This window comes from Pelophylax lessonae (assembly GCF_965119305.1).
Source record: "Pelophylax lessonae genome assembly, chromosome: 2".
Classification (NCBI taxonomy): domain Eukaryota; kingdom Metazoa; phylum Chordata; class Amphibia; order Anura; family Ranidae; genus Pelophylax; species Pelophylax lessonae.
In genome coordinates, this window is record NC_138769.1 from 559,895,731 (window position 1) to 559,918,693 (window position 22,963).

General features: G+C 45.7%; 1 protein-coding gene across 2 annotated transcripts in view; it reads left to right on the forward strand.

Moving 5' to 3' along the window:
- The window catches only part of LOC309546288 (inactive dipeptidyl peptidase 10-like), a 334,481-nt gene that overhangs the window by 108,373 nt on the left and 203,145 nt on the right, over positions 1–22,963 (forward strand). For both annotated transcript variants that reach the window (XM_082245881.1, XM_082245882.1), the window contains exon 5: positions 5,200–5,274. In XM_082245881.1, the coding sequence (XP_082102007.1) occupies positions 5,200–5,274 (75 nt within the window). The remainder of the gene's footprint in view (positions 1–5,199; positions 5,275–22,963) is intronic.

Below are 22,963 nucleotides of genomic sequence, written 5' to 3' on the forward strand. Positions count from 1 at the left end.
CTGTCAGAAGTGACTCATGCAGATAGCAAAGGAACGAGATAGCAGACATGATCCACACTAAATGCTATTGACTGAGGCAAGTGCACACTATATGAGGATATACTTTGTTCATCTTTTATTTCAGAGGATTACAACTGCTTTAAGGGACACAGAATCAATATTCTGAAACAAGTAGGTTATACTGCTGCCTATACAAGATTGGACACTAGCATACAAAGTTGTTAATCAGCCATATAGTTGGTCATATATAACCCCCTCCTACTCCCTAGGCTCCAATTTTAAGCGTATCTTAGGAAAATGGATGAAAGCAACCCCTTTCCAATATAACTTTTTTCTTGCTGTTTTCTTTTTTTCAATCAAGCTTCTTTGCATACTGTAGAGCCAGTAGGGCTCATTTATTGAGTTTCCTGATTGACTATGGTATAGCCTTGGAGGCTGTACTCAGACTCCACCATGTGGAAGGTGCAGAGCCACTAGGACACTGAGCACTACTTGGACACTCTCCAGGAATTTGATGTACCTTGTGAATAGCCACAGACTGCTTTACAGGTCCATAACTGTGGTAACCTTGTTCTACCTCAACTTCTACCTCTGTTGCTAAGAAGAGTTCCTTTAGTTTATACCAGTCCTCTAGGTCCAGGGCCAAGCCTGGAACTCATTTCCACTTCAGGCCTTTGACTTCAAAAGCTCCAGGCTGGTGAGCAAGTCCTCCTAGCAATGATAGGTTGTCCCCAAGTGAGGGGACACCTGGGCCAAATATATTTTGAATGCATGGGCATCAATTTCACTTGCATTTTGTTTGCGCAGGCTTCCCTACAAGTTCAATGCCCTTCTCTTTGGTCAGTCCACTGCATCTTGGGTCTTCACCACGATGATAGCCTTTGTATTTGCTCTGCTTCATTCACAAGGCATACCCATACTAAGACATTTGGGCGACCTTTTCCTGAGATAACAGTCAGCACAGGCCTTGTCTGCGTATGTCACTCAAACTTTTTAGATTCTGCAGAGGTTTGGTTGGGTCCTAAACCATCAGAATTTACAGCTGCAACTATTCACTTGGAATGTTTAGGTCTCCTTCTAGATACAACTCAGGCCAGGATTTTTCTTCTGCCAGACAAACTCCTGACTTTCTTCTTCCAGGTTCAGGCTCTGCTGTTCAAGTGCCAGGCCAACCCTCTACTTTTGTATTAAGGGTCTGGGCTTGATGGTTGCTCTCTTCAAAGCAGTTCTGTATGTCCAAGACTAGACTGTTGCAACCCAACATTTGAACTGTGTGGGCCAAGAAGACACATCCTCTTGACAATTACATGCGTCTGACATCCAGGACCAGCTTATCCCTGGTCTAGTGGTTTACGAATTTAAGCCTTAAAGTTGAAGTACTCTTTCTGTTCATCAATCTGGAAGACTGTCCCAACAGACTTCAGTCTAATAGGCTGGGAAGGAAACCAAGACACCCTTTCAGTGCATGGGACTCGGTCGCTGGAGATAGCTCATCTCTCAATCAACATACTAGAATTCAGAGTCAATCCGTTTTTCCTTCAATGTTCTATGTCTTGACTGCAGGGTCATCCAGCATAAATTCAATTGCACAATACCACAGCACCGGTGTCAATCTTAAGGGAAGAACCAGATATCTCTTGACTCAAAGAGAGGTGGACTCAATTCTCGCATTCCAGTCCTGTCTGCCCTGACCATTCCAGGCAGGAAATTCGCAGGGAGACTTTTTACCTTTTTACCTTTTAGATGTCCTAACATCTGGAACATTGGTGAATGGTCTCTTTACTTGGGGGTATTTCAAGAATTCTGTTGCAGGTGAAGAACATCAGACATGGACCTCCTGGCTTCCAGATTCATAAAGTAAAAAAACTAAGCAGGTTTGTCTTCAGGTCTGAGAACCTTCTAGCCATTGCAGTGAATTCACAATGACTCTGTGGGATTTGTTCAACCTGATCCATGCCTTTCCTCCTCTAATGTCCCTTCCTCGTCTGCTTCACAGATTTGAAAAAGGGGACATTCCGATGATACTCATTGCAGTAAACTGGCCAAGGCAATGGTGGTATTCAGACCTTATTAGAATTCTAGCTGATTCTCTGTGGGCTCTCCTAGAACACCCAGATCTTCTGTTCCAAAGACCAGTTTACTACCTTGCTTCATGGTTGCTGGCTTTACAGTATTGCTGTTGAAGCCCAGGTCCTATACGACGGAGGCCTATCTGATTCATTTATTCTTATTCATTTAAAAGCTCAGAAATCATCCTCCTACAAGGTCTACCAAAATACATGGAAAGCATGCTTCACATCGTGCGAGGCAAGAAATTATGGCAAGTACAAAAATCTTGTTTTTCTGTCCTTGCCAAAAATGTTCTTAACCTAAAAACGAAGGTAGCGGGCATATTTAAAGGACAGGTAAGCTGCAATATATTGTATTTTTGTTTTTGGGTTTGGATACACTTTATTGGTCACACAATTACTTAGGAAACTAAATTTCACATTATACAGCAGGCATCACAAGGGACACACTACCTGTCAATAATGCAGACACCAATCTTATAAACATGCCGCTCAATAACCAATGTTACATCACTTGGGTCTGATGATTACTTATGCAGTGAGCACTGCACTGTGGGAGGCCAAAAGGATTGTGCATATATGCCCTGTATCCTAAAGTTCAGCTAAAGCAGCAAACTGGAGCAAATGGCAGTGCTAACATAATAGGAATAAACAATTTAGAGTCGGTTCACATTAGCGCGACTTGTCAGACGACTTGTCAGCCTGACAAGTCGCGCTCCCTCGCGGTCCATTGACCGCTACAGGACCCGTTCTAATAGGAGCGACACAAGTCGCTCCGACTTAGAAAAAGGGTCCTGTACTATTTCGGGGCGACCTCGGAGCAACTTGCATAGACTTCCATTATGTGCAAGTCGCTCCGAAGTCATGGTGCACGGGACTGACAGTAGTAGTAAGTAGTAAAGAGTCGTGTCGCCCCAGTGTGAACCGACTATTAGGGTGCCTGTTTTGCTTAGTTCACTTTATTTAAAATTTGTAGATGTTTCTAATTTATCTGTGTCATGGTATAGCTAACAGTAGTTAGTCACATTCAGCTGGACTTCTGAACTTGAGAAACTGCTTGGATAAGCAGGGAAACATCATCAAAATAATATAGAAAAGTCTAATTGAATGTGACTAACTAATACTAGACGTTTATAGACATTTTCATGTTTCTGCATTTTTCATTTGGAAAATGATGGTCCAGTAGTCCACTTTTTCATTTCATTGACCACATTCAAACCTTAACTAAGGTTCTGTACACATGTAACCTGTGCTCCTGCAAATACAATTGTTATACATAGATTGGAACCCTTTATTGAAACACCCAACAATCATTTGGCTAACCATTCACAGGTAGAGCATTGCCAGATGCAATAAACAAATTAAATAATTGTCTATTATCTTGGCCATAGCCAAGATAACCTTGCTCAAATTACTTCCAAAGTATTCTATAACTGAACAGATTTTGGAAAGATTTCCAACCTGCATGAAAATCCTTGCCTAGCCAAGGACATATTACTAGCTAACTTTGGATTAGGTGCACAGCTAGTGGACACAAAATGAAAAATGGCTGGCCCTACACTACTGATCAATTACTGTCTGAATACAAATATGTCAGCGTTTTTCAAACCTTAAAGCGGTATTAAACCCAAAAGCAAACATTTATTGTAGTGCAACTTTTAAAAAAAACTGCATTCGTTTTCTTTTTTTATGTTTTTTTTTTCATAATGTTTTTATTAGATGATGATGATATGAATACAAAGAAAGTGACAATTCCTCAATCCCTAACATTGCAGGATAAGTCGTAAGAGATCAACCTTTTACAGTAAGAGAGAAAATCCTTGTCATCACAAGTCAAACATGACATAAAACAGGGTAATTACCAGGACCATAAGGACACCTAATACAATGTACATCCTTTGATCTAACAAAATACTACCAATTATACCTCTGTGAATAATGAATCCAGCAGCCTTATAGAATGTTTAATGATACATCTAAATGTAATTACAACAATGGTAACAATCCTCATTTGCGCTTGAAATTAGACGTATTATATCTATCATACGGTATAGTATAGAATTTTATGCTTTCTTTCCTTTATTTTCACCTGGTGATCCGGCCAGTAAGGCTGGGTTCACACTGGTGCTATGAGGGAAACCCTGCGAATCCTGTGGGGGTTCCTGCATTGCACCTGAATCGCAGATGGTTCACACTGACATCTGGACAGCTGTGGGTGTCAATGTAAAGTTAATGAAACCCCCAGATTGGTTCGCAGATCGCAGTGCAAACTGTGAAATGGTACAGGAATTGGATCGCATGAGTGTGAACCCTGAATGTGATGCGAATTCAGCCATGCAAACTGTATGGCCAAATTCGCATTGCACAGACATCGCATGTGATCAACATTGCAAAGTGTTGTGAATCATATGCAATGTCTGTATTCGCACCAATGTGAACCCAGCCTGAGTCTCTTGGTTTTCAACAGAACAAGCCTTTCTGCACATGTAGCAGTTAAAGGGTTGAGACAAACCATTTAACACTGACAAGATAACTTACATCGATCAGCTTTTATTAATTTAGGGAATACCTTTATTCCGAAAGGAACAAAACAGTTGCTGTAAGTGCTTATAAAGTGTTAGCTGGAGATTGGCTCTAATTTATTAGTGTATCTAAATCTGCTAGTACATCTAACACTACCCTCCCCTCAAAATCACAATGCTGCTGTCCACAGGTGTCTCTGTTGCTTCTCCTGTAGACACCCTAATACAGGAGGTGTGTTAATTGCCAGATCATCAGATAAAAATGGTAAAAAAAGCCTAAAAAAAGAAAACGAAAACAGCCACCACATCTAGTGATTGGTAAACTGCAATATATTACATTTTTGGTTTTGGGCTTATTACCGCATTAAGCCCAGGATATAGAACATTGATTAGAAATAAAAGAAAGCGATTGCAAAACAAAGGTAATCTGTGATAAATGTAACGCTCAAAACATTTTAGAATGATGCCTTCAGATTTAAATTTTTCCATGGAATTAGAATAAATGTTTCCATGTTCTAGTTTCTTACTAGTTTCATCAATAGGCCATATTGGTAAATCTTTGATGCCATTATACATCGCTGCTTTGAAACATGACCTTTTTTTGACAGTTGTCTCTCCAGACATCCCATGCCAGACTGTCTGCAGATCTTCAGAACTTGCTGCTGGCATCCAAAAGCCAAAAGGTAGGAAGATATAGCACTTGCAATTCCTCCTTTAATCGATAAAAAATCAAGGCTCTCACATGATTAAATATCCTACATTTTGAATCATTTTATTGTCAGAAATTTCAGGATGAGCTCTTGAGTTTGTAGATTCATTTTACCACAAACATGCATTTACTGCCATTTTACATGGCAGGCATTTAAAGTTATTTAAAAAAAAATAACTACAACAAAAATAACAGCAATCATTCCACTCACTACCCCATCTAACAGAACTTGTGCATAGATGCTGTTATAAGCGCTCTCTTGCTACCGTTCTTATGTCACAGCTCTCTAGATATCAGGGATATTCCTATATATCAGATGCGGGGTGGGGATTTCACATTCTCAACCTCGCTCAGTCTGAATGACACCGGTGCCGAGCTGCCAACCTCCTTTTTCACAAAACAGCAGGGAGCCGCTTGCCATGGGACCTGGAGACAAGTGGAAATCACTGTAGCAGGGTTGCCTACTACAAAGATTTTAAACTTCTAGAGGAATCCCACAGGTATGGTATATGCATAGCATGACAGTGCGAGGTCCTGCCACTTTGTGATTTGAGGAAATGGACACAGATTTGACAGAGGATTCCAAAAGCTTGAGTTTAAGGAAGCTCTGGAGTATTTGTTTTGTGCAGAAAAGCTGTATTTTAGGCTTTCTCTAGGTTTTATACTCCCAGATTGGGGCCTTGAGTTTAAAGATTCTAAGATGTCTTGGAAAGGATGGGACCTTCAAACCTGTGTCCGGGTTTTGTTGAAGGCCTGCAGGGCGCAGGGGCTTTATAAGCAAGGCATGAGGATAGCTCAGGGTCCCCATTTTGAAGACAGCGCCCTGTCAGGAAAGTTGTGTGTTCCTGCTGGAGAATGAATCCCTTATTTTGGGGGGGGGGGGGTGGATTCCTTTCCACAGTACTTGAGGACTTGGAAAGTCAGGATATCTGGGGATTGGGAGGCCAAGAGAGGGTCTGTGAGAAAGCCTAGAAAGCTGAGGCAACTAGTGAGTCAGGGGGGTGGAGGGAGTCCGGATGGCTGGAAAATCCTATTTGGAGGCCAGGAGTGGGCCTGTGCAGTGAGGTGCTGAAACTAAGGCTTAGTGAGCCTGAAGTATCCTGACAAGATCAGCAGTGCTGCTGATGTGTGGCCATGTGGCAAACTTTCGTTTTGTTTTTCAATAAAAGTAGGCTGCCATGCCATTAAACTGCATTTCAAACTGATGAGAGCCAAGTCCATCTAGTTCAACCTGTAGAAAAGAAGCAAAAAGGCACACGCAAATATAAAACCTCCTATGCACAATCCTTTACCCACACTTAGCTTAATCACCCCATATCATAATAGTAACATTGGTCTAGGCTGAGATACTTATTTGTTCCATAGGTGGGGTTTAATTGCCTCCCAGCAGCCAGCATCAGGTGGGGACTAATTACAAGTGTATTCTAGATTCTGGGAGACACCCAGTGGACACCGGAATTACTGCAATCTCGCTCAGGATAATCCCAGCAGAAGGTGTTATGGCTGCTCCGCCAGCTCCTGACAGTGTCCCCATTTTACTGAGTGGCCTCAGGATATGCCAACCACCAGGACAGACTAGCATAGTCCTTGTCAAATCGTCATTATCATATACAGAAATCATTATATAAACCAAATTCCAAGTCTATATAGCACTTGCTGAATGCTGAACCAGGTTTCAACATCAGGCCAGGTGGCTCTCTGCCAGGATCAACAGCCAAACTAAATGTCTGCCACCGGGGTCTGGTAACTGTGCCCTCTCACAAGTTTGCAAAAAAAATGCACTTCCAGAGTCCATCTGAACATCAGATGATCTGACACTTTGATATAACTTTGCACTACAGGAGACAAGACAACCCAGGGTGCTTCAACATATTCAAGAATTTTGTACCAGTGTATATAACACAGTTCAGAGTCCTGTTCACACCAGGACCTGTTCTTCTGGCTGGTAGATACCTAGGCCTTCTTAGAGCACTGGTTACCATATATGGGTCCTCAAGTTTATTGGCAGATATTGTCACATACCTGTTAACAGACTGACATGACAAGGGTGGCCTCTCTTGTATCTAATGCCTTAGCAGGAGAGTAAGTGGAAGAGATGGGGCCAAGAGGCAGGAGGAACATAACTGTCGGAAAATAATGATTGCAGAACCATGATTGGAGCTGCCAACCATGAAGTTCTAGCCAGAAGTGTCAGAAATTAAAGGGAAATCAAGTTGAGCTACAGGTGCATAATGGCAGAGTCTCCCAGTGATGCAGCAGGCAGGTGGCAGTAATATGCAAATAAGACTGTAGATAGTTCTAGAGGAGTCAAAAGCTGACTAAGTGATTGCATGGATCAGAATCAGAGACAGTAGTGGAGTCACAACACAGGTCAAAACACAAAGAACAAGCTGAAGGCCAGAAAGCAATGACACTGATTTACAGCATCCCTTAAATAGGTTGTCTGACACCAATACTGACTTTTTTCTACTACGTATAGATTAATATTTGTCCCAATAATGTTTTAATCTGCTTACTGTTGTTCTAAATGAGGTCTAACTAAAGATCTGTATAGGAGAATCATCAGGCCCTTTCTTTTCCCTGCTGTGAAAGAAAGCAGGCCCCATTGAGATTTAGGGTAAGGCGACCCTGGAAACAGTGGCGGCTGGTGCTCAAAATGTTTGGGGTGGCGCAAACAGAAAAAATCGAATAGGCATTGCTTTGTGGCAAAAAACGCGGCAAAAAATTGCATGGCTTTGAGGTCACAAAAGTGTGAAAGGGGCCTTCAGTAATCAAAGTATAGTGTGCCCCCCTTCAATGCAGAGTTACTACAGCGTGCCCCCATTCAATGCAGAGTTACTACAGCATGCCCCCATTTAATGCAGAGTTACTACAGCATGCCCCCATTCAATGCAGAGTTACTACAGCGTGCCCCCATTCAATGCAGAGTTACTACAGCGTGCCCCCATTCAATGCATAGTCTCTACAGCATGCCCCCATTCAATGTAGAGTTACTACAGCATGCCCCCATTCAATGCAGAGTTACGACAGCATGCCCCCCATCAATGCAGTGACCAGCATGCCCCCATCAATGCAGTGACCAGCATGCCCCCATCAATGCAGTGACCAGCGTGTCCCCATCAATGCAGTGACCAGCATGTCCCCATTAATGCAGTGACCAGCATGTCCCCATCAATGCAGTGACCAGCATGTCCCCATCAATGCAGTGAACAGCATGTCCCCATCAATGCAGTGACCAGCATGTCCCCATCAGTGGCGGCCGGCGGCAGAGGAGACTGTGAGTAGCAGGCGGCTTCTTCACTTACCTGCTCCTGGCTGAGGCGTCTCGCGGCTTCTCCTCCTCACTGAGTCTGACGGCGTGCGGAAACCAGTGGTGGCCGGCGGCAGAGGAGACTGTGAGTAGCGGGCTGCTTCTTCACTCACCTGCTGCTGGCTGAGACGTCTCGCGGCTGCTCCTCCTCGCTGAGTCTGACGGCGGGCGGGAACCGGGAAGGTGAGTGCGTCAGAGTGACTGACGCACGCACCGCCCCCATGACGACGTCCGACGGGAGTCCTGAATGATTGGTCCAGGCTGGAGTCTGGACCAATCACAGGACTAGCAGTGTAGAAGATGACACCCAGAACGGCCGCCAATCGGCACCTCTGCCTGGCAGCACGTGGGATGCCAAACCCCCCCCCCCCATAGACTTCAATGGGTCCGGCGCCCCTAGTGGGCTTTAAAAGGTAATTTTTTTTTTCCTTGAAGATGCTGATAGATGCTGATTGGGGGGGCGGCGCCCCTGCGCCCCTTATTGACCGGTCGCCACTGCCTGGAAACGTACACAGAAAAAGGGTTGGACTTATGTGGCTGACAGCTGGCACAGTAGTGTCCCAATCAAAGTGATGGGTTCATGTGTTCCGCCCCTTCCAAACAAGAGATGGAGTATGTGACAGTGTAAGGTTCTATCATCGTGGAATTGGCCAGGAAAAGGACACACATTTGCTAAGGGCAGTACTACAGAGCATTGATTTTGCGTGGAGAAAACTGCTTTTGCAGATTTCTCAGAATGTTGGTATTTCTGGATAAATGATAAATGAGATTTTTAAAGTGCCATGGGAGTGAAGAAATCTCCACTCCAGTGTCCGGGATTTGTGAACAACCAGCAGGGGCCCAGGTGCACACAGCCCTTATAATGACGGTCTGCTGATATTTGCAGATGGAGGGGAGTTGATGTTTCAGTCACTGCCATTTGGACAAAGAATCTCTGTGCGGAGATAGTTTCTGTGTGCATTAAAGGGCTTGAGGCTGTGTGCTTCCAGGAAGCTCAAAGCTGTGTGTGAAAGAGCTAGTGGTCTGAGGGACCAGTATCTACAGTAACAGTGATGCTGATGAAGAGTAGACAGGTGGGCTAGCATTTTCATTTGTATTTTCAGGGAGAAGAACCATTATGTGGGAAACCTTATCTTTTTAATAAAAATGGGCTGTCATGCCCTTAAACTGAAAAGGTGACTGACGTGAACTCACTTGAGAACGCTTCTACCACTAGAGCTAACCAACTGCCATGTCACAATATACGATAGATAGATAGATAGATAGATAGATAGATAGATAGATAGATAGATAGATAGATAGATAGATAGATAGATAGATAGATAGATAGATAGATAGATAGATAGATAGATAGATAGATAGATAGATAGATAGATAGATAGATAGATAGATAGATAGATAGATAGATAGATAGATAGATAGATAGATAGATAGATAGATAGATAGATAGATAGATAGATAGATAGATAGATAGATAGATAGATCTTTTTTTTTATATTTGTCTTTAATGCTTTACAGAGAAGATTGAAACATTCACCTCATTGTCCTCAAAAGTGAGACATTGTTTAGTTGGATCAGCAACCACTTTTGCAACATTATTGTCTTGCAGTATTAGTATACAAACTGCATCCTTTACTAGAGTTGCTGGTTTTAATGACCCAGTTGATGTGTAGATAGTTGAAATCAATAATAAAGACTCATTTCTGTTTCTTGCAATTTCGCTTTGTAGTGGTTATTGTACTTCAGTTCAGTTATTTCTGTGGGATTTTTTAAAACAAACTTCAAAAAGAAAATTACAGATATAACTTTTGCTGTTTTATAGTTACCAGTGTAGACTCCAAAGTTTTACAGTCTGTATAGATGAGATATATAGATACTGTATATAGATAGTGTTATATATATATATATATATATATATATATATATATATAGTGACTAAGCTTATGTGGTAGAATGCATTTTTAGTTAAGTCAATGCCAATCCAAACTGTGTTTTAAAGGCTTGTCAGACAACCTTTTTTTTTTCAATTAAAGTTTAATTTTATTTAAAATAAGTGAACAACATACAGGGATGATCAACATTAATTGAATTCAAACGTAACACGCTTCTTGGTACATAAGCATTTGAAGTTATTAGTAAATCTTTACAAAGTTGCCCACACAGGGGTTTCAGCTTCTCAAAGCAAAACGGGTAACAAAAACTGCCAAACCACCATCTTTCTTACCAGCTCTCCTGGTACTCTAAATTTTTTGTTCCTGGCTCACTCAGCCTTGCTTACAGCATCTTGATGCATGGGCCCACTCCTGGATAGGGGTTCTCCTGACACCCCTGGCTCTCTCACTCCTCTGAGACTTACAATTTCCTTCAGTGCCCTGGACTCTAGTTCTTCCAGCTACCCCAGTCTCCAAGACTCTTTCTCAGCTCCTCCTAACCTACCTTCCATTCTTCTGAAAGTTTCCAATGAGTTCCAGAAGTAGGGGGAAGTACCAAAGATGCTGCCTTATGAGTCATAACAACCCTCCCTGGATCACTCACCTGACCCAGATTAAAACACCTGCCAGCCAAGCCAAAACATCTTTTCTACACCAACAAAAACCTAACACCAACTAATGTAGCACACTAAAGGGTGCTACATTTCGAACATGAAGTCCTGCTTCCTGGGTAGATCATTTCTGTCTCCAGACAAGATCACACACCTTCCTTCTGGCTGGAGCCCTGAGCTTTGCTAAGCCTTCCAAAAGGGCTGTGTGCACCTAGACACACAACCTGTTGGTCTGCAAGAAAACATGTACAATGGGTTGGATATTTCCTCCCCCCCACCCCCAAGTATTTTGAAATCTCCAAACTACAGAGGCCAATATGGGAATATCAAAATCCAGAAAAAAAAAGTAAAAACTGTTTTCTCTGCTCGTAATGGACACTCCAAAGTCCCACACACTACATATGTGCGAACCCTGTGTCCAGCCATGGACACATCTCTGTACAGAGATCACTGAGCCAGTCACACCAGTCTCTGCACCGGAGAGGTTGTGTATGTGCTGTAGCTCTCTCTCTCACCAGACACCAGGGGGCCAGGTGAGTTTTCTGGCCCCATTAAGGATGGGAGATGAACCAGGTGATGGTCCCCCTGAGGGATCTGACCTGCAATTACCCAAACCACATCTTCACCTGAAGACCTCGGCTACGGCCCTAAAAAAGAGGAATCGACCCCCACTTTAGGACAGCGAGTTGCGGATCATATAAAGAGAAAAAAGGAGGAGGAAAAGCTGGTGAGCCTGAAAGTTGACTACAGAAAAAAAAAGCTGTGCATGATAAAGCGTGGAGCAAGAAGTGTCAAAGTCTGAAACCAGAGGTTAAAGTTTTGGAGGATGCTATAAAGCGCCAGCAGAATCTGGTCAAATCATGAGTTCCACATGAATATGGTGAAGGGATTGTGTTTGGGGGACAAAGAAGCATTCTCATTGCTTTCAGGGATTCCAGAGTGGGGCATGAAGTTTTTGAGGGCAGGAGAACTAAATTGGTTGCAGTATTTCCCTGGATATACTCCTGAGCCCCTACAGGTATTTTCTAATGTTCCCTTAACCCCTGGACCATTCCAAGCTAGTTATGATGCAGTATACTCCTCTCTCCCACTAAAGAAAGAGGTTGAGTTAAGACCAAATAGTGCTGCATCTATGCCCATACAAGCACGTCTTGCCCCTGTTCAACAAGTAGAACAACAACTCCCAGATAGCCAGCATGGTGCGGGAGGGGAACAGGGAGCTAGAGGAGGAGAAATTCAAAGGGAAGATAAGGGTGTGCCAAGTACCTCATCGCCTGACTCCACAGTGGTGTATTCCCTTTTTACATTATGATCAGGGCAGAAAGTAAGACCAGTGATGCAATTTCCATATATTATAATGGGAAATGATGTAGTAATTAAACCCATGGATACACCTGAACTAAATGATATAATAATTGACAGAATCTTGAGATATGTCTTGGACTTGGGTTTGACTGGACAAAGGTGCTCATGACTGAACACCGGCTTGCAAATTTGTTTTTGTTTGATAAATTGGGTGATAGACTGATATACAAATGAAACTGTTGTATCTTCAGGAAGCCTCAATTTTTAATAGTAAAAAAAGCATTGGTCTTTAGATTGTAGAAGTTTCAGAGCAATGACACTTGTTGGAATATTGAAAATGATGAGCTGACCGCTCAGATTGTAAAACTTCAGAAACGTAAGATATGTGTATATGCGTTGAGCTCTTTGTGTTGTGTTAACTAACTAATAATGAGGAAATGTTGCTTGTATAAAGATGTTGAATGCATTTTGTTTTCTCTGTAGTAAATGTGACAATGTTACCTGAATTAAGACAGAAAGGTAAAGCTAAGTATGGCTGATTTGTAACCTAAGTTTTGCTACTTATGTTTTAGGATCTACAGTATGTAAGTTTATTATTAGGAGAGATGAGTAATCAAATTATGGGGAACGTTTTGTAAAGTGGTACTGTATATGAGAAGGATAGAAGCCTTTGTAGAAAGTTTTTTTATGTTTAACAGAGAAATCATTTGTACAGCCTCCCCCATACATAGAGGGACATGCCACGGACAGGTATGAGCAGAGAACAAGTCCCGATGCCCAACCCTGTAGACTGGGGGAATCAAGCTTAAGTCATTATATTGAACAAGATGACCAGACCCTGTCGGTCTTCAGTCCCAGTGTCACGTACCTGGTCCTGAAGCCGAAATTCTGAGAGGGCTCTACTTGCGGCTGAGTTCTCGGTGTCCCTGAAGCTGGTAACAGGAAGCACGAAGCCCAAAGTAGCAGGGATTTCCAGCTGATGCCCCAGATGATGGTTGTTGGTAAGGAGATCTCTCTGCAGGTGAACACCAGAAGAGGTGAGCACTAGGACCCAGGAGCACTGAGGATGGTGCAGACTGCACACGGCTGGAAGTAGTTTGTAATGGAAAGTGCAGCAGGCAGGATCAACAGGCAAGTACTGAAAGTAGGTACTGCAGGCTGGGTACAGCAGATGGGCACCAAGGCGGATTACAGCAGACAAGGCACAGCAGAAGACATAGTCGAGGATGGAAGCAGAGGTCAGTAAGCCAGTGGTCAGCAGATCAGATAGCAAAGTCGCGGTTAGGCAAGCCGGGGTCATACACAGAGCAGATGACAAGAGGAATCCAAGAGCAAGCCGGGGTGACAACAGGGGATCAGAAGTAGCAGCAAACACAGGAACAGGAAGCAGGAAGCTGAAGACCAGTCAGCAATGTCCATGTGCCACAGACATCCTTTTAAAGGCCAGAGTGTGTGGGATCTGACGTCCATTTCATGCGCCAGCACGCACACGTCTTCGTCCTAGCAAATGTGTGTTTGCAAGACGTGTGCGCATATTCATGCGGGTGTGGCCATTGTAACAATCCTACAGGCTCACCTGAGTCAGAGGACTGCTGGCCGGAGGTAGGAGTGGAGCCCAGTGGCAAAGACCGCAGGCAGTTAGTAGGTGCTGGATACCGGATGGACACTGCGTAGTACTCTGATGAGGACACAGGTTCACCTGAGGTGCGGAAACTAAGTGCTAGCTGGTTTTCACTAGAGCCCCAGATGGTGGGGATAGACTGCGCTGCAAGCTAACACCAGGACGCGGTCCTCAGGATCACCCAGCCAGGCAGAGTGTAGGTTCGGTCCGAAGGCAGAGGAGCAGACAAGGGATAACCAGAGAGAAGTCAGACGAGCCAAAGGTCGGGGCGGGCAGCAGTAAGCGAGGTCAGACAATCCGGATCGGCAACAGAGGTAGCAGTTCAGTAGGTAGGGACAAAGCAGAAGAGTAGTCGGTAGCCAATTCCTGGTCAGCATTGGATTTGTGGTAGAAGATAAGAGCAGCAGGTGAGGAGTCGCTTGATCAAGGCTCAGGAGCTCAATAATCAGCAAACTGGAGTGCAAGGGGCTGGACTTATATAGGGAAGTACCAGGTGTGGGGAATCAAGGGTGATGAGCAAGGCTTGGCAAGACTAAGGTTGAAATAATAGGCTTCAGGGAAGAATGTTCAGGGAGAAATGTTCAGAGCGAAATGTTCAGAGCGGACGGTAGCCTAGTAAGCAGGGCTACTGCCTGGGATGTGGCTGGTCACAGGTTCGAATCCCAACAGTACTCCCCCCCTTCCAAGGTGACCTCCAGGCACCGCAGGGGCAGGCTTATCGGGGTGCTGTTGGTGGAACTCTTTTACCAGTCTGGGGGCGTGGACATTTTCTTCTGGTTCCCAGGAGTTATCCTCGGGAGGGTAGCCCTCCCACCCAATTAGGTATTGTAGTCTTCCCCGGTGGATCCTGGAGTCGAGGATCTTTGCGACAACATATTCTTCTTCACCCTGTACCTTCACGGGTGGTGGAGGGGGCGAGTGGCGGCCTGTGAAGGTGTTCTCCACGTATGGCTTGAGGAGGGAGCAATGGAAAACAGGGTGCACCCTAATGGAGTCCGGAAGATCGAGCCGGAACGTGACCTCATTAATTTGCGCAGAGATCCGGAATGGACCCATGTATTTTTGGGCAAACTTTTTGGAGGGGACCTTCAATCTGAGGTTCCTGGTGGACAGCCATACCTTGTCTCCCACATGGAAGCCCGGGGTGGGTCTGCGGCGTCTGTCTGCTCCCTGTTTAAAGCGGCTCTGGGCGAGCTGGAGGTTGTTTATAATGTTCTTTTGTGCCTCTTGTAGGGTTGTTAGGCGTTCGGCCACTGCTGGGAGGGTGGAGGCGACGGGTAGGTGGAGAATGAATACCAGGTGCGAGCCTGTGTTAGCAAAGAAGGGGCTGTGCTTGGTTGAGCTGTGCTCCGCATTGTTGTAGGCGAACTCGGCCGTGGAGAGATGGTCAAGCCAGTCATCCTGTAGGTGGGAGCTAAAACAGCGTAGGTACTGCTCTAGGGTCTGATTAGTTCTCTCCGTCTGCCCGTTTGACTGAGGATGGAAGGCAGAGGACAGGTTCACTTTAACCCCAAGTGCCAGGCAAAAGTTCTTCCAGAACTTAGAGGCAAATTGTACGCCTCGGTCGGAGACCACGTCGTCCGGGATCCCATGCAGCCTGAAGACCTCTCTGAGAATAAGATCGGCCGTCTGTTTGGCGGTGGGTAGGCCTTTGTAGGGGATGAAATGGGCCATCTTGGTGAGGCGGTCAACTACGACCAGGATGGTGTTCATCCCTTTTGAAGGAGGAAGGTCTACCACAAAGTCCATGGAGATCGAGCCCCAGGGGCGGGAGGGAATCGGGAGAGGTTGTAACAAACCCACGGGAGAGGAACGAGGAGTCTTATTGCGGGCACAGACCGTGCACGAGGAGATGTACCTCTTGATGTCCTCCTTGTATGTTGGCCACCAGAAGGAGCGGGAGAGAAGCTCCTGGGTCTTTCTTGTGCCTAGATGGCCGGCCAGCTTGGAGTCATGGTTGAGTCTGAGTACTTCGAGCCGTGCGATTTCTGGTACATATAACTGTAGGTCCAGATGAAACCAATGACCGTTCTTAAACGTAAGGCTGACATTCCTTGTGGGATGGGCAAGGAAGGGGTCATTTTCGTATCCTTCTTTGATTGTGCCCAGGAGTTCTTTAGAGTAGGTGACCCCTACGACCCTTCTCTCGGGCAGGATGTTGTTTTGGCCCTTGTTACTCTGCGAGGGCTCGGAAAACATTCTGGAGAGGGCGTCAGCCTTACCATTCTTTGATCCGGGGCGATAGGTGATGAGAAAGTTAAAGCGGGAAAAGAATAGGCTCCATCTGGCCTGTCTGGCTGAGAGTCTCTTAGCGCTGCGGATGAACTCGAGGTTCTTGTGGTCAGTTAGTACGATTATGGGGTTGGTGGCTCCCTCCAGCAGGTGTCTCCACTCAGAGAAGGCATCCTTGATCGCCAGTAGTTCCTTGTTCCCGATGTCATAATTCTTCTCGGAGGGGGACATCTGGCGGGAGAAATATGCGCACGGGTGTAGTAGCATCTTCTCCCCTGTCCGTTGTGACAGAACAGCCCCCACCGCAGAGTCAGATGCATCCACTTCGACTGTAAATGGCAGCTCGGGGTTTGGGTGGATTAGGATTGGAGCAGAAGTGAAGAGGAGTTTCAACTTGGTGAAGGCCTCCTGTGCCTCTGGTGTCCAGGAGAAGGGGACTGATTTCTTGGTGAGTTGGGTAATTGGTGCTATGATCTTGGAGAAGTTCCGGATAAACTTCCGATAGAAGTTGGCGAAGCCAATGAATCTTTGTATCTCCTTCTCGTTTCTTGGAATGGGCCAGTTCATCACGGCTTGGACCTTCCCCGGGTCCATACTTAGGCCCTCTGGGGAGATGATGTATCCGAGGAACTGAGTGGTGGTTCGCTCAAACTCACATTTCTCTAGCTTGATATAGAGAGAGTTCTGTCGGAGTCTCTGCAGTACCCTGCGGACGTGTTCGCGGTGCTGCTCGAGGTCTTCGGAGAAGATCAAGATGTCGTCCAGGTAAACGACTACAAACAGATCGAGCATGTCCCTGAGGACGTCATTAATGAAGTGCTGGAAGGTGGCGGGAGCATTGCAGAGTCCGAAAGGCATGACTAGGTACTCGAAGTGACCATAACGTGTCCGAAAGGCGGTCTTCCATTCATCCCCAGGGCGGATTCGGACGAGGTTGTAGGCCCCTCGAAGGTCAAGTTTGGTGAAAATCTTTGCTGCCCGGAGTCTCTCAAGGAGTTCTGAAATCAGTGGAAGAGGATACCGGTTCTTTACGGTAATGTCGTTAAGCTTCCTGTAGTCTATGCAGGGACGCAGGGAGGAGTCTTTTTTCTCTACAAAGAAAAAGGGGGCTCCCGCAGGGGAGGTAGAGGGCCGGATGAACCCCTTCCTTTGGTCCTCGTCCAGGTACTCTTTCAAGGCCTTGAGTTCAGGCTCCGAGAGGGGGTAGATACTGCCAAAGGGTATTTCAGCCCCGGGCAACAGTTCTATAGGGCAGTCGTAGGGTCGGTGTGGTGGCAGCTTGTCTGCATTTTTCTTGTCGCAGACATCCTGGAACTCGCAGTATTGAGGGGGTAGCAGATCCTTGACGGAAAGTTCAGAGATGGTGGTGTCTTCGGGTGGAAGGACGGGTTTGTGGGAGCAATTCAGCGAGCAGAACTTGGACGGGAACCGTATGCAGTGGGTTTCCCAGTCCACCGAGGGGTTGTGGGTGGCCAACCATGGGATGCCCAAGATCACCGGGAACTTCGGGGAAGCGATCAGCGAGAAGTGGATCTTCTCGTGGTGATCGGGTTCTATAAGGAGTTGTAGTTCAATGGTCTCGTGAGTCGCCGGCCCCGAGGAGAGTGGAGATCCGTCGACGGTTTCCAGGTCAACAGGGGCTGCCTTGATTGTCAGTGGAATGTTCTTTTCACGGGCGAAGGTTAGGTCCATAAAGTTGCCTCCCGCCCCGGAGTCTAACATCGCAGAACAGGGGAGTTGTCGCCCCTCAATGTCGATGAGGATGGGGATGATGAAGTGGGATCCATGAGCTGCCGTGTTGTTATTTTCAGGGGCTGCTGGCGGGGTTGGAGTCTGTGATTGCTCCTTTAGCTCCGTGACGGCAATAGTTCTTCGAATCTTATTGGGACATTTGATGGCAAAATGACCCGGCTCTCCACAGTAGAGACAGAGGTTTTCGGCCAGCCGTCTCTCCTTCTCAGCTGTGGATAGAGACCTCCGTAGTGCGTCGACCTGCATAGGTTCAGGTGCTGACTGGGGGTCGTGCTGGGTGGTAGAGGAGAAGGAGTAAGTGGGTCTGTGGTCCAAGGACCAGAATCTTTCCCTCTTCCTCTCGGAGAGTCTTTGATCTATCCGGATGCATACTTGAATAAAGTCATCCAAATCGTCCGGGGCTTCAACTCTGGCGAGTTCGTCTTTTATTGCTTCGGACAGGCCTCGCCGGAATTGGCTCCTCTGTGCTGCTGGGTTCCAGGTGGTGTCCGTGACCCAACGGCGAAATTCGGCGGTATATTCGGCGACGGAGCGTCTCCCTTGTCGCAGACTATGTAGTCGCGCCTCGGCCGTCGCACAGCGGTTGGGGTCATCGAAGACTAGGCTCATGGCGGTGATGAAGTTGGTTAGGTTGTCCAGGAGCAGATTGCTAGACTCCACGTATGGTGACGCCCATGCTAATGCTTCATCCGTCAAGAGATTGATCATGAATAGCACCTTCTTTTTATCGGTGGTGAACGGGGCCGGGTTCATCTGAAAATAGATGCGGCATTGGTTCAGAAATCCCCGATACTGGCGTCTGTCACCGCCGAATTTTGATGGGAGTGGCATGCGGGTGTCTGCGGCCGCGCTGCGGACGTCTAGGAGTTGTCTCTGTAGTTCAATAATCTCCTTCTGTTGGCTTTTGACTACTTCTTGGAGCTGAGCAAATTTCTCCTGATACGTAGTACCAAATTCTTGAAGTTCAGTGACCTGTCTACACAGAGTGGTCATTGCGGACTCCATAGTTGGGCTGATTATTCTGTAACAATCCTACAGGCTCACCTGAGTCAGAGGACTGCTGGCCGGAGGTAGGAGTGGAGCCCAGTGGCAAAGACCGCAGGCAGTTAGTAGGTGCTGGATACCGGATGGACACTGCGTAGTACTCTGATGAGGACACAGGTTCACCTGAGGTGCGGAAACTAAGTGCTAGCTGGTTTTCACTAGAGCCCCAGATGGTGGGGATAGACTGCGCTGCAAGCTAACACCAGGACGCGGTCCTCAGGATCACCCAGCCAGGCAGAGTGTAGGTTCGGTCCGAAGGCAGAGGAGCAGACAAGGGATAACCAGAGAGAAGTCAGACGAGCCAAAGGTCGGGGCGGGCAGCAGTAAGCGAGGTCAGACAATCCGGATCGGCAACAGAGGTAGCAGTTCAGTAGGTAGGGACAAAGCAGAAGAGTAGTCGGTAGCCAATTCCTGGTCAGCATTGGATTTGTGGTAGAAGATAAGAGCAGCAGGTGAGGAGTCGCTTGATCAAGGCTCAGGAGCTCAATAATCAGCAAACTGGAGTGCAAGGGGCTGGACTTATATAGGGAAGTACCAGGTGTGGGGAATCAAGGGTGATGAGCAAGGCTTGGCAAGACTAAGGTTGAAATAATAGGCTTCAGGGAAGAATGTTCAGGGAGAAATGTTCAGAGCGGACGGTAGCCTAGTAAGCAGGGCTACTGCCTGGGATGTGGCTGGTCACAGGTTCGAATCCCAACAGCCATGTTGAGAATTGGCTAATGTGCTGCCAGGTCTTTGAGCGACTATTCTCTGGCTAGTTCCCTGACAGTTCCCCCCCCTTATGGTCAGTCTCCGGATGCCCAAACGGGACACCTTCTCAGGATTTCTGTTGAAGAATTCTTGCGGTAACCAGGGGGCATGAATATTTTCCTCGGGCTCCCATGAATTTTCTTCAGGTGGGTATCCCTTCCACTTAACAAGATACCGAATATGTCTTTTATTCGCTTTCTGCAGTCTAGTATTGCTTCCACCTCAGATTCGGTTTCCTCGCCAATAGTAACTGGAGGTGGTGGGTCCTCCCTTCCTGGAAGATGATCTGGAACAGCAGGTTTAAGAAGAGACACGTGGAAGACTGGGTGGATTTCGTAAGATTGGGGAAGAGAAAGTTTGAAAGCCACAGGATTGATCATTCTTTTAATTCCAAAAGGTCTGATGAACCTTGGTCCCAGCTTACAAGAAGGACAGGGGAGTTTTAGGTTGGCCTTAGACAGCAATTCTCTGTCACCAACCTTGAAGGCGAGGTTCTCCCTTTTCTTCTTATCATAGTTCCTTTTATAGTCATCCTGGACCTTTTGTATTGCCTCCTGCAGGGTCTGGTAATTTGAAGAGATGGAGGTTAATCTATCTTGTACTGCGGGCACAGCAGTTTTTGGCAGAGAATCTGGAAAAAAGCATGGATGAAAGCCATAGTTAGCCCATACTGCTCAGTTATTGTAAGCAAATTGAGCACAGGGGAGCAGAGATACCCAGTTGTCCTCCGAAAAGGTGGAGAAACACCGAAGATACTGCTATAAGGTCTGGTTGGTCCTCTCTGGCTGACCATTGCTTTGTGGGTGGTAGGCTGAGGACAAGCTGACATCAATATTTAAAGTTTTGCAAAGGGTTCTCCAGAATTTGGAGGTGAACTGCATGCCTCTGTCTGACACAATGCTTCTGGGCGGGCCGTGAAATCTCACTACTTCTTTAATAAATCCTGAGCCGTGTCTGTGGCCGAAGGCGTAGCCACCATAGGCACAAAATTCGACATCTTAGATAATCTATCAATGACTACAAAGATAGATGTGAATCACTCAGCAGGAGGCAGGTCCACTATAAAGTCCATCGACAACATCTTCCAGGGCAAATCAGGAATTGGTAATGGCCTTACCAGGCTCTGGTATTACTTCCCTTGTTGTGAAGGCACATAGTACAGGAGCCAACGTAATCTTTACAGTCCTGACTCAGGCCTGGCCACCAAAAATATTGTTGAAAGAGCTCAATGGTCTTGTGTACCCCAAAGTGACCTGCCAATTGATGGTCATGACATGCCTTCAGCACTAGGGTCCTTGCTTCTTTTGGAACGAAAATTATGTCATTTTGCCAGAAAAAATTGTCTTGTTTTTTCAAAGAACAAACTTCAGACTCCAGACACTGAGTGGAAGCTTGCTGGATGGCTGATTTTAAATCAGGTTGCAACAGCAAAAAATTTTGTGGTGAAAGGATGGTACTGGAGGAAGCCACTACAGGGGTCTCTGGAAACATTTGTGAAAGTGCATCGGCCCTGCCGTTTTTTTCTGGGCCTAATTATTCTGCAGGGAGTGGTGGAAAAACCCCTGCAGAAGTGGTATTGGACCACCAACAAATTACTGGCCACTCCTTTTTTTGGCACGGTTATGTCTGAATACAAATTTTCGCTCATTATGAAGTATTTGCACTTAATACAAATAATGACGAATTTGACGAGACTTCTCATCCAGCTCCAAAGCTCAAAAAGATTTGGGACATTTATCAAATCATTTTGAAAAATTTCCAGCAGTCCTATGTGCCAGAAAGAGACATTTGTATAGACGAAAGTCTAATGGCCTATAAAGGAAGACTTAGCTGGATACAGTATATTGCGTCCAAGAGAGCACGCTTTGGCATAAAGTCATTTATGCTATGTGAATCCAGCTCTGGATATATTTGGAATTCGGTCCTATACACCGGGAAAGGAACCAAATTCAACGAAAGGTTCAGCACCAATGGAATAGCAACCGCTTCAGTTCTGACGCTGATTGAGCCATTGCTGAATCAGGGGTACTGTGTCACCACAGACCATTTTTATACATCCCCAGAACTGTATGAGTTCCTTCTACACAACAAGACGGATGCGTATGGGACTGTTAGAGCTAACCGGCGTGACATGCCCCCAACCTTTGCCAACAAAAAGCTCAAGCCTGGAGAAATAGTTGCCTGGCAGAAAGGAAAAATGATGGCACTGAGATGGCGCGACAAAAAAGATGTGTGCCTGATGAGTACCATCCACAACACCTCTACTGTCATGGTACACACATAAGGTGGAAAAGATGTGATGAAACCCCAACTGGTGATGGATTACAACAACACCATGGGAGGTGTGGACAGAGCTGACCAGGCCATGACTTTTTTTCCGGCAATGCGGAAACAATAAAAAAAATATTATAAAAAAATATTCAGGCATCTTCTGGAACAATGTTTGTGGAACGCATTTATTCTCCTAAAAAAGAAGAGTGACAGGCCTGTGGTTCATGCGGACTTTGTGTGGAAAATTGCAGAACTGATATTTCTCAGGCACCAAACACCAATGGCTGTAAGTAGATCCGGACGCCGTGCTGCTGGTGTTGTGAACCCCTGACCGGTCGTCACTTAATTGGACCACATTCCACCAACGGAAAAGAAGCCTGCACCCACAAGGGTGTGTGTGGTTTGCTGTTCCAAACATGACGACACTGGATGGAAAATCCATAAAGAAACGCGGTACTATTGTCCTGACTGTGACGTTGGACTTTGTGCTGTACCCTGTTTTAAAATTTTCCACACCTGGGACGTTTACTGAAGCAATATGACCACTAATATTGCATCCTTGTTTGACCAAAAATAATGTCAGTGTTTTTGATTACGTTATTTACTATAATTTATTGAATAAAAAGTGTTATTATTATATTATTATTTGTTATTATTTTATAGTTATTTATTATATTATAAGTTAGGATTTTGTGTTTCAAACTTTATCATACCCGGGATGTTATAAAGAAGAACGCACAGTAAAAAAAAATCATATATAAATAGTTGGTTTGGGCTGCTCATAGCAAAATAATGGTACCGCTTTCAGCACCTAAAATCCGAAATAATCATACCGC